General features: G+C 43.5%; 1 protein-coding gene across 3 annotated transcripts in view; it reads right to left on the reverse strand.

Annotated features, from left to right (window-relative positions):
• Window positions 1-6,394: 6,394 nt before the first annotated feature.
• The window catches only part of ube2o (ubiquitin-conjugating enzyme E2O), a 45,443-nt gene continuing 39,629 nt past the window's right edge, over window positions 6,395-12,208 (reverse strand). For all 3 annotated transcript variants that reach the window (XM_053638671.1, XM_053638670.1, XM_053638669.1), the window contains 3 exons: window positions 11,966-12,169; window positions 11,117-11,174; window positions 6,395-10,684 (listed from right to left, as the gene is read on the reverse strand). In XM_053638671.1, coding sequence (XP_053494646.1) covers window positions 10,020-10,684; window positions 11,117-11,174; window positions 11,966-12,169 — 927 coding nt within the window. In that variant the 3' untranslated portion in view covers window positions 6,395-10,019. The remainder of the gene's footprint in view (window positions 10,685-11,116; window positions 11,175-11,965; window positions 12,170-12,208) is intronic.

Consider the following 12,208-nt stretch of genomic DNA (forward strand, 5'->3'; position numbering starts at 1 on the left):
TGCCAAGAAAACATTACGCACTGAAATGAAAACTGGATGAATCCATGGTTTCATAATTTTAATGCCAACTTCTGATTCTACCATCTGCAAACTGAGAATTTTCAGACAAGACAACTTTTCCCTTCTTCAGCTATCTGATTGTAGTGAGGCTGTGTCCACTGAGGCCTGGATTTTATACAAATATTTATACTGGATGTTTATATAGATAATTATTCTGCACTGCAAGCACCAGCTCAATTTTCTGTCTGTTTCCTTTTTACTGACTTTGACAAGGCTTTACTCCACTTTCTTCTGCTTTTTTCCAGTTTCCCTTTTAGGTCAAACAGTGATATAGCGCTGAAAGAAGAAGGGAATACACATTTACCTGTATGTGATCAGAAATCCTGTTAGACTCAAAATGGACTCTGATATATAGTAATCAAAACACTTACTATTCATATGTATAACTTTTAAGTAACATTAGTTAGTATAGATTTGATGCTATAGGGCAGGGGTTCCCAAACTTTTCCAGGGCAAGGCCCCCCAAACGGCATTAACATTTGACCGAGGCCCCCTTTTGCAAGATGTCTTTAAAACACATTAAAAATACAGACTTCTGAATATATCCCCCTTTTTTAATTAATCATTACATCTTACATCTTTACATTACATTACATTAGGAATTGATTGTGTGTGTGTGTGGTTGTCTGAGAGTGAAAAAGAGAAAACATACTAGTGGGATGGATGGGCTTGGTGGCTCCCACCAAATTGTTGAGGACCCCGGGCGCCCCCCGGTGGCCCCCAGGGGGGCCACAGCCCCCACTTTGAAAACCACTGCTATAGGGTACACAGCCATACATTTGTTTAGCTGTGACCCCACAGAAGCATATCTGTACTAGCTAATGTTATTTTAAATGCACAATCTAGCCTCACAAGGACATGTAGCTGCAGTTTATGTGGCTGTTTCCACCCCACAGTGTCTTTAGTGGAGTCACATGGAGGTGTATTCAACATCTGGATAGTAAAAGGACAAAATATAAATTATAAATTAATATTACCCTAATAAAAATAAGCCAACAACATGGGTTATGAAGAAGAAGAAACCATAATTAAATGCTGTAATCATGAAACTGTTGATAGGCCTGTCAAGATAACACATTTTATTGGACGATATATTGTCCCAGAAATAATTGCGATAAACGATAGTCATTTTAAGACCATTTTATGTCACAGATAAAACGATAATATAATAGTGTAGTTTTAGTTTTCTGACAAAAATATCATTTAAATTTAGTCAATATTTCGTTGTCATATTTATTAATTTTAGTCAGTTTTAATGGCATAGAATATGTCAATTGGCCTATAAAGCCAGTGGAATAGGCGTTGCTTAGAAATGTGGTTCCCCATGTGCAGGGGGGCCCAGGAAATGAAGAGCTGGTCACTCCTCCTGAAAAGGCTAGTCATATCCATGTAGGCCCAGAGGGTACACAGAGGGCACAGAGCATTTAACCTCTGATACTCCGCAGAGGAGAAGGGACAAGGATGAATAGCAGAAAGCTCAATCATCTCAGGCGAATGCTGGGAAGTATTTAAGCCTAAAGGCCAGGTTGTGCCTAAGAAAAACCTTATCTCCACCGAGAGAGAATTTAGTGCACGAGGAATGAATAGAGTGTGCATGTTTGGCTGAACACTGACATGTTTGGCTGAAGCCAGGGCCGGGAGTAAAGCTGTCTTCAAGGGCAGAAACTTAGGGGAAATGTCCCCCAGGGGCTCAAAAGGCTGTTGGGACAGAAACAGAGCCTCCAGCACCATGGAGAGGTCCCACTCCGGAACAGCTCTTCTAGTGACTGGAAGTGATCGACAGGCACCCTTCATGAACCGAACGAGGGGGTGTTGATTCACTGTCATACCATCGAGCCAAACATAGCATGCAGCAATAGGCGCTAGGTACATCTTGATAGTGGAAAAGGATTTACCACTGTCCATAAGGTGTTACAAAAAACATAAAATGTTCGAAACCATCGCAACCATCGCACCACTCCTCAAACACATGCCACTTACAGCCATATAGGGAACGTGTGGAGGAGGCCCTAGCACTCTGTATGGTGGGGGCCACATGTGGCAGGAGCCCCATTGCATTCAGGCTTGCTTTCTCATGGGACAAGCCCAGAGGGCCACTTTGTCTGGGCGGGTGTGAAAGATCTCTCAGTTCGCCTGAGACAGGAGGTCTGTGAATAATGGGAGGGGCCACAGCTGGGCATACAAGAGGGAAATTATCTCCACCAGCCGTGGCACCTTGGGCCACCTGTGTGCCACCAGAATGAGGGTCAGGCTCTGAACTATGGTGGGGGCTGTTAAGCAAAGGGGAGGGAATGCCTAGAGCAGCATGTTTGGCCACAGATGGGCCAGTGCGTCTACGCTGAGGGGTGCGTCCCTGTCCTTTAGCGCGAACAACATAGGACAATGGGTGTTTTCGCATAAAGCGAAGAGATCTACAGAAGCCTGGCCAAATCTCTCCCACAATAAGTCCACTACTTGCAGGTGGAGGCGCCAGTCTCCATAGTGTGGGTTCGCCCTCGACAGGAGGTTTGCGCCCCTGTTCAAGATGTCTGGGACATGGGTTGCATGTAATGACAGAAAGCGCTGCCTGCTCCACACTAAAAACCTGTGAGCTAGAGCATTTAGCTTGGGGGAGTGCATCCCTTCTTGGTGATTGATGTGTGCTACAACTGTGGTATTGTTGCATTATACCAGCACATGATGCCCCTGGAGGCAGGGCAGAAAATGTTTCAGAGCCTTCCATACTGTAATGAGCTCCAAATAGTTTATGTGGGCTGAGCAGAGTTCATTTGCCCACACGGCATTCACGGTTCTGACCTTCTGGGTGGCTGCCCACCCCGTTGAGGACGCATCTGTCATTACCACTTTTTGCAACATGACTGCCCCAAGGGGAGTGCCATGAGTGTAAAACCCCGCATGCCCCATGTCAACCAGGAGCTCAGCCTGGTAAACTGATAGAAGCAAGGAGACACTGAGGGCCCTGACAGCCAAGGCTGAGCCCTTATAAGAGGCCTGGTGGATGGACGCAGAAAAATGGTCCATTTTGCTGGGGAGAGTCGGCTTGGGGGGACCGAGCAGGCCACCTTGGGGGGGTTTAAGGTGTCTGGCGGTGGAGGGCTCAATGGCGGGGGGTGACCCATGACGAGAACCACCATATCTTTATCCTTGAGGCAATGTTTCATGTGATTCGCACATTCAGGGAGGACTGAGAGGAGTGGTTTTCTCAGGCCGGGAGGGAGTGCCAGGAGTTTCCCATTATAAACATGGGTCAGTGGCACTTTTCACTCACAAAACTTGAACAGGACGGACTGAGGTAAGGCCGCGGAAACATTAGCCTGAGGCGTTAGAGAAGACGGGATGGCCACGTCATCCTCTGAGCCTTCTAAAAGGCCCACGATGTCCTCATTGCCAGAGCCATTGCGGCTCTTTAATGAAGGAGGGTTCACCGGGTAAGATGCCCTCGAGGGGAGAAGGATTGCTTTGGTCAGCCTAGGTCAGAGAGGCCACACCTTGGGCGATTCCCAGGAGTGCGCCCTCATTGCGGTTTTCCACTATCAGAGTCAAGCTAGAGGTCGCGAGAAGCGAATGTCAACTGAGGAAGAGGAGCGCACGCAGGTCATTTATGCACTCAGGTAAGGGGCATGCCCTTACCTGGCATGACACCATGTACAGACAGGAGTGTGTGTCCAACACACTCCTGTCTGTCACAGCCAGACTTGGTGCAATTGGATGCTTCTGCGGAGGTCAGGTATTGATGCCCTTCCCATAGGTGGATCTTGAACACGAGATGATGAAAGAGAACTGGCTTCGTGAAAAAGGCCTATGGTGACATTTATTCTTATGTAAACAAACACGCATGTAAACACAATGGGCATTATCGAGGTCACGTCCATATATGATACGATGAATCGATAATATAATTATTGTGAAAGGCCTAACTGTTGATACTTGTGTACGTGTTCTGTTTGTTGGACACCATGCAAAATTGTATACATTTATTTACAACACGATATATATGTAAGGAACAATTGACTACGTTGAATTATCCGTTGAATAATCTGCTGAAGAGTGTGGCTGCACTGATCTCTCACGATTCACCATCAACTCAGTCTGCAGACAGAGGATAAGGCCCATAGACACACTACATGGGCACACCACCACACACATCAATGCTCAGATTGCATGCCATCCTGTCACTGCAGATGCATCAGATTAGATTTTATCAAACTAGATTCTCTGTCACACTGTTTCTGAGGAGGGGTTCATCAGCCAGACCAGCCACTGCACTCGCTTATTTTATAACCCATTAGATCCTGCTGTAGCTGAATTCTGGCAAACCGTAAAAACTGATGAAAAACCAGGTGTTGATCAGAATTGGGTTTTTAATACCTATAGCACATCAACTTAAAGAAACCATAAATATACAGTATTTCCCCAAACGATGTGGAAAGACTTTATTAACTTTCTAAACTTGCCACCTCACAGCTCCAGGGTCCCTGATTTGATCCCGAGCTTGCGTGATTATCTGTTTCTGTTAATGTTCTCCACATGTCTGTTTGGGTTTCCTACAAGTTTTCTGGTTTCATCCCACCTTCCAAAAACATGCCAGTAGGTAGATTCGCTACTTTGAATTGCCCCTAGGTATGAATGTGTGTGTGTGCATGGTGCCCTTGTGGAGCCCATGTCTGGGCTCTGGCTAGCTCATTCAAAAACACTGACCTTCTTTTGGTTAAGCCATTCCCTTGTTGATTTGAATGTATGATTTGTGTCATTGTCTTACTGAAAAGTGAAATTCCTTTTCATCTTCAGCTTACTAGCAGACACTTGAAAGTTTTGCACTAAAATCGGCTGGTATTTGTAGCTTTTCATGATTCCCTTCACCTTGATAAATCCCACAATTCCGGCTGAAGTAAAGCAGCCCTAAAGCGTGATACTGCCACCACCATGCTTCATACTGGGTATGGTGTTCCTTTGGTGATGTGCTTTTTTTGTGTCAAACATACCTTTTGGAATTGGTCTCATCAGACCATAACACATTTTGCCACATGGTTTCGGGTGATGTACATGAGAAAGGGCTTCCGACTAGAATCCCTACCCCATAACCCAGAGATGTGAAGAATATGAGAGATTGTTATCACATGCAGAGAGTTATCAATACTCATCAGATATTCCTGCAGCTCCTTTAATGTTGCTGTAGGTCTCCTGGCAGCCTCCCTGGTAAGTTTTTGTCTTGTCCTTTTGTAAATTATGGAGGGACATCCTGTTCTTGGTGATGTCACTGTGGTGCTCCATTTTCTTTATTTGTTGATGACGGCCTTCACGGTGTTCCATGGTACTTCTAATGTTTTGGAAATTCTTTATACCCCTCTCCTGATCAATACCTTTCAACAGTGAGACTCTGTACAACTACAGGTTTCGTCAGCTCTTTGTGGACCAGGGCTTCAGCAGTCAGATGAAACCAAGATGATGTCAAGCAAATCCTACAGAAACAGCTCTTCTTTATTTGTGGTTGATCAGAATAATTTAATCGATGATGGCTGTAAGATAATTACTTTTGAACATAAGATTCAATGTGACTGAACACAGCCACACCCACAATTATAATAGGATGTGCACACTTTTTCAACCATGTTCCTGTTTATTCCCCCCTAAAATGTGTGTTTTTCACTTACTTTTTATACGTTGTAATTTCACATTGAGGGTGGGAAAGGTTCCGACGTGATTTATCTTGTTTCAACCCCCCCATCTCAAACGTTTTTAACAGGGGTGTGTAGACTTTTTATATCCACAGTACCATTCAGTTTAATTAATTTTATTGTTATAGATTTAAGTTATTTTCAATTCAAAGCAGTATAGCCAACACATAAGGGTGTCGTTATAAAAAAAATATCAGTACGTGTTTAAATAAAACACAGTCCATTTCAAAATAGTCCCGCACTCACGCACTTCCTGTCATAAAATTATTCCTGCTAATTTTCTTGTAGTTTTGTTGTAGTTCTATATATTTATTTATTCATTGGATTTTTGTGTGTGTGTGTGTGTGTGTGTGTGTGTGTGCAAACTTTTAAAAAACAGAAAAAGAAACTTAAAGGATCATTGGTTCTGCTCGCCAAGAGTTTAATGCTTCACTTTATACATTTGAATTTTTAATGCAACCAAAATAAATTGTTAAAAAAATACAAAGGAACCAAAAGAAAATACAGTAATACACACACACTCTGCAATTAATATGCCCCAAGCATTCACATTAATCACTTTGAACTCATGTTTGTTAAATAAATATATATATATATATATATATATATATATATATATATATATATATATATATATATATATATATATATAATCTATGTATTTATATATAGTCATGACTTCTGTACAGAGGAAATCAGGCTACAAATCTTGGTTGTTGTTTTTTTTTTTTTCATTAGTTTACCAATACAGGCCACTGTGGAAATGTTTTATATCATACAGTCAAGTCTTGTGAGCAGCCATAAGGCTTAAAGCGACATGTTACATGCTTTGGCTGTTATCTCTCGCCAACAGGACCGAAGGAGGATTTTCTACACAGATGTGGGAAAACGGGTCAGAGCTTTATGTGCTTGATGTCCGACTTGTTTCAAGACTTCACATTTGTTTTCATAGTAGCAGAAATGGAGAGGGTTGGAGGTCAAAGGTGAGCAGAAGGAGAACAGCAGGAAACAGTCACAGTAAGAGGGGTTTAACATGCGCCGTGTCCTGAACCCAGTCCTATTAAGTGTTGTTCCACAAGGCTGGAAAAAAGCAGCATTTATACCAAATCCCGAACAGTAAAAGATTATAAATGGAAAAAATAAAACCTAAAAAGATCCACCGATGTCTGATCTTTTGTGGAGGATTGTGTAAGACTGTAAAAAAAAATAAAAATAATAATAATTTAAAAAAAAAAAAATGCTGTACAGGTCAACGAGAATGGAGATGGACTGCACTTCTGGAAAGAAATGGAGTTCTGCAGGAGGATAAAAATGTTTATAATAAGAATTGACTCGGGCCAGCTCTGGAGGACCTGGGGAGCATGCAGTTTAATGCATTTTTCTGTTCTAACACAGAAAAGCGGTGCAAACCTCAGGCCATATCAGTGCCTTTGTATCCAGCAAAGTTCCAATGGTTAAGAGTGATAAGGAACCACTGGTCCCTGCTCTAATGCATCCACACTGTGTCAGCAAGGGCATGCTCTTTAGCTGATTGGGGGGGGGGGGGGGGGGGGCAGGGAGATAGGGGCTTAGAGTGCTGCTCTGGGCATCCTTTAGAGGGGGGGGGGATGCATCCTAGTATATCATGCCAAAAATATTTACTCAGGAAGGTGGGGAAATGCAATTGTAATACATTTCTGTAAGATGCCTAAAGCCATCGCCAACCATAAATAAACACGTTCGTTCAAAGAGCAGAGTCACAGCGATCAGAGATTTACACAGCAATCCTGTTACTGATCAGCATGAAGAATAAAATAAAGGAAGGCATGTAGGAAAGAAGAAAAATAAAATAAACCAGGAAAAAGGGGGTGGGCGGGGGGGAGATAAGAAAAGATACAAAGGTAAGAAAGACAAAGACGAGAAAGAAAGATAAGGACAGTCAAGAAAGAAAGGGATAAAAATAAAAAAGAGAAAATTTTTTTTAAAAAAAGGCAAAGAAAAACGAGAAATATTTTAAAACGTGAAGAAACTGAACAAAGAAAATGTGCTGAATGCGTGTGCACTAGCACTAGTTAGTGTTAACCTTCCTTGCAGTAATACTAGAATGTATTTACTAACATGCAAATCCTTAAATAGAGCTGGCAAATGCAAACTTTTGGTTGTAAATTGGACGCAGGGAGTCCCAGATTTAATGCAGCATAGCCGGGTCATTTCTGGTTAGAAGCTGCGTGGGTGATCGTTCAAAGTCGAATAAATCGATGAACACTGAAGAAACAGACAACAGCTTTTAGAGGGAGCTTACAGGATATGTACAGAAATTTGGGAATTATGTGACATCGTCTCAGAGGTTCTACAGCACTCAGACTGAAACATGTGCAGCAGTTAGCATCGTGTCTTGAGAATATAACACAAATAGAAATAGGACACCGTTAAAACCTGCCACTTCACTTACAAAGCAGCAGAAAGCTACGACTTCAACTACAGCGCTTCTGGTGTAAACAATAATAATGTTCTTTCTGCCTGCTTACGTTTTCCCATCGTGCTCAGGACTTGGGTAGAAGATCCCAGAACAGTCCCAAAACCTTGGAGCCAAACCGCACACTCCTACGCTAAACAATAACCAAGTATCTCCCACCAGCCACACAGACAAAAGCAGTGTGGGCCAGAGCCATGCTGTAATCTGACGCGTCCACTCACGCCATGTACACTGTGCTTTAAAAAAGTGCTCTGTCGCCCCCTTGTGGTCATATTAGAACACGTATACAAGATGAGCCTCCAGTTTTTGTGCTACATTGGAATACTGGTTGTTCGATAAACACAATAACCCAAAAAAAGTGCTAAATGCAACCTATCTTAAAAAAAAAGATACAGATGAGCTCGGATAAACATAGCATTTCACAGCATGAAGAAAGGGTTGGGATTGTGCTTCTAAAAATAACTCCTCCTTCTGTTAGGAATAATGTGCAGTGTATGGCATCTTAAAGTGGGGCAGTGTATGTTATAGAAACTGCACAATGGAGAAGACGTTCGCTAGCTAATGGAAAGGGGTGGAGAGAAAGTGAGACAGACACCGAGAAAGGGAGAAAGAAAGATTACAAAAGATGTAAAGATCGTGTCTATGCGCTTTGTTCAAGCCCAGATCTCTGAAAGCTCATCTCTTGAAGGTCTAGCACATGTCTCAACACTGTGTCTTTATAATCCACAAGAAAATGTGTAGCAAGACCGTGTGGCTTTTCCTTATAAAAAGTGTAAAATGTATCGTACATGAATGGAGTGAGCTTAAAGAGAAGGCAGAAATGAGCTACACAGAGCGAGGTCTTGATGGCAGATGTAAAAAAACAAAAAACAAACAACAACAGAAAAAAACCTCCTGTGATCTATTTCTGAGAATCGAAAGAGTTTAATGTGTCTTGTTTGTTTTTGCATGTAAACATGGTAACCAGGCATACTAACTGATTATCAGGCTCACAGCCACATTTGGGCAGTTTTCTGACATTCTGAGTGTGTGTGTGTGTGTGTGTGTGTGTGTGTGTGTGTGTGTGTGTGTGTGTGTGTGTGTGTTGGGGCAAAACATCAAGCAACACTAATGATAAAAGAACTTGAGACTGGCTCGAAGGTGAAAATGATAATGCAACACGGAGCAGCACTTCATGAGGAAATGAAGAGTGGAGCGCATACTAGGAAGTGTAATCTTCCAGTGAAAAAGAGGATGACCAATCAGCTGAGCCAAAACGTCATGGTGACACGGACGAGAACATGCCACGGCTCTTTTTTTTTTTTTTTCCTCCCACCCGGCAGTCGTTAACAATAAACTTGCCAAACCTTTGGCATGTTTCAGCAGCGTGACATGTCCTCGCCGTCAGTTTTGGTCTCATGGCTCAGGTTTCATGATGACGCCCTTTCAGTGTTGAATGGTGCATCTGTCCCAGCTCTCGGGCATTGCTCTACCTCACAAATCACTAAAAAGTCCACACAGGTCTTTGCCGTGCTTCGAAAAGATTTTTCTATCGTCCTCCTCTTCTTCTTCCTCCAAACGCTTCAGGCATCTCAATATCTCCCTGAGAGACCAGAGTCGATATGAAAGAGGCGTTTTCACAGCAACAGAGGGGTTTGGGACAACATAACGCCTTGAAACAAGAAAAAAAAAAGGGGGGGGGGGGTGTGTGAATAAATCAAAACACATGGTTGGCTAGCCAAGGGAGAATAGCCGTGCTGGAGGTTGGAGGGTTAAAGGGATTGAGTGCAGCTCTCAAGAGGAGCAAAGGAAAGAGTAAAAGATGAAAAATGTGATGAGTGGACGAGTGATTATTTCTCTTCAGGGATGCCGGCGGCGTTCAGTGCTGCACGATACTGAAACAGGACGCCACGCACGCTCTTAACAAAGCCTTTTGAGAGGGGAAAGAGTGGGAAGCCGATGTCCGGGTAGCCGCTACGCTCAGGAAGGAAGCTGCGATAGCTCCGCCTCCGCTTCTTCGGCCTGACAGACGGCTGAGACTCCTGTGCCACTTTGCCACCCGGCTGTGCAGGCTCTGCCCCTCTGGAGCCGTCCAAATCCGAGCTCAGGCTGAGGTCCTTGAAGGCACCGAGACCAGAGTCTTCGAGCTCCTCCTCACCTCTGGACTCGGGTTTGCCTGTAGGACTGCTGTGCGTCAGCGCTTCAGGAACCTCCTCGTCCAGTGGCTCAGCCCGCATGGTGCCGGCGTTTCGAGTACCGCGTTCAGACACGGCCGCGTCCAGCTCCAGCCAGGACTCGATTCGCTGGACAAGTCTCCAGCCGCTGGTGCAGAAGTGCTCGCGGATCTCCTGTTGGAAGACTTCAACCGGCTGCGCCAGGAGCTGCGTCATGGACTGCACCATCTTGATGAGGGCCATCTCGTTGTAGCAACGACTGTTTTCATAGCCCTCCTGTAGGCCGCGGTCACTGTCAAAACCCGCCTCATTGTAATAGGGCTCGTTGACCAAAATCAGGCCTGGAGTGAAACACGGTTCGAACATCATCAATAGAACATCTAATGCCTAGCAAGGCTGCACTGATACCGAGGCAGGTATGGGGCTGATTCTGTGCTCATTTGATTGTACTATCAGTACCACGCTACACTATCTGATGTAATCACAGTGCGTGCCACCCGCTTGTTCATTCACTTTACATTAATGCTATTTCACAACTTTGGATGAATTTTCAATCATACTTTGGATGAATTAATAAAAACAAATTGAGTTAACTTGCACTACGTTGTATCAAAAAAAAAAAAAGACGTTACATTAATAAGCTGGCTAGTGATCTAACTGGTTCATCCTACGCATATATCAAAGTCCTTGATAAACAAAATAAATAAATAAATAAATAAAAATACTGTGTATGATTACATCATACTGTGTAATGCAGCAGAGCAGTAACTGACCTTGAATAGAGATGAGCACCTGCAGGAGACTCGACTTGCTCGTCCACCTCTCTGTGCCCTGAGGATACAAAAAAAAAACATATAAGCTCTTCAAAGATTAAAACAGGATCAGATGGTGCATCAAAAGCAGATTACACAGCTAAGGTATTAAGAGTAGCGCACCATTCCGAGGGTTAAACTAACTCATGAGCTTTATCATTTAACAGTGATTCTCCAGTATAAATGAGGTCGAACGCTTTTAAATCCAGCACCACATTACAGTACAGTTTCCTTTACCCCCTTACCAACTTTCTAGCACCTTGCTTGAACCGTTTCCTCCACCACGTTAAAAGAAAGAATCCACCCTGAGTGACTTGCATATCGATACTTAGAATTACTAAGCACATCACAGATATTTCAATGTAGACATATTTCATGTGTTTCAGGGTGGACATTTCCTTTAAAGATAGTTTAGCCATTCACCCACATGTATTCAATCACCTCATGTCTTTGGGTTTGTGCTCGAGCTATGAGCCATATTGCGAAGAAACAATGAATGCATACAGGCTCAGGCTTTTTTAATAAATCTGCCCGACCTTAATAAATCCGTATTAACAAGAAAATAAACAAATAAACTGTATGATCTTCTGTGTTTGCTGCTAAGGCTGCATGTGTTACGGTGATAAATCCCAATACACACTCCTTCCCTCTTGGCTGTTAGTACACACTAGTGTTATGTAGGTGTGATACATTTCTGAAGCTGACAAGAGCGTGTTTAAAAACAGCACTGGAACACAGATCAAAATCGGTCAAGCGCACACAAAGGAATAAAGCCAGAAAAAGCAGACCAAGTGCCGGGACTAATCTTACCTTGCCAATCCATGTGCCTAGCAGACTGACACACACTTTGCCGTTGTCGTAGAGGTTTGGGTTGAGGCGTCCGCTGCACTGCGACAGGTAGCGGAATAGTGGTGGCACGGCGGGGTAGATGTTGGGCAACTGGATGTCGAACAAGAACAGGCCATCCTCATATGGGGTACGCGTAGGACCCTTGATCAGAGCTGAGAACAGGTCCTGGAGAAGTGGGACACAGGGGTGAGTAAAAAAGTCAGT

Source organism: Ictalurus furcatus, chromosome 12 (genome assembly GCF_023375685.1).
Source record: "Ictalurus furcatus strain D&B chromosome 12, Billie_1.0, whole genome shotgun sequence".
Classification (NCBI taxonomy): domain Eukaryota; kingdom Metazoa; phylum Chordata; class Actinopteri; order Siluriformes; family Ictaluridae; genus Ictalurus; species Ictalurus furcatus.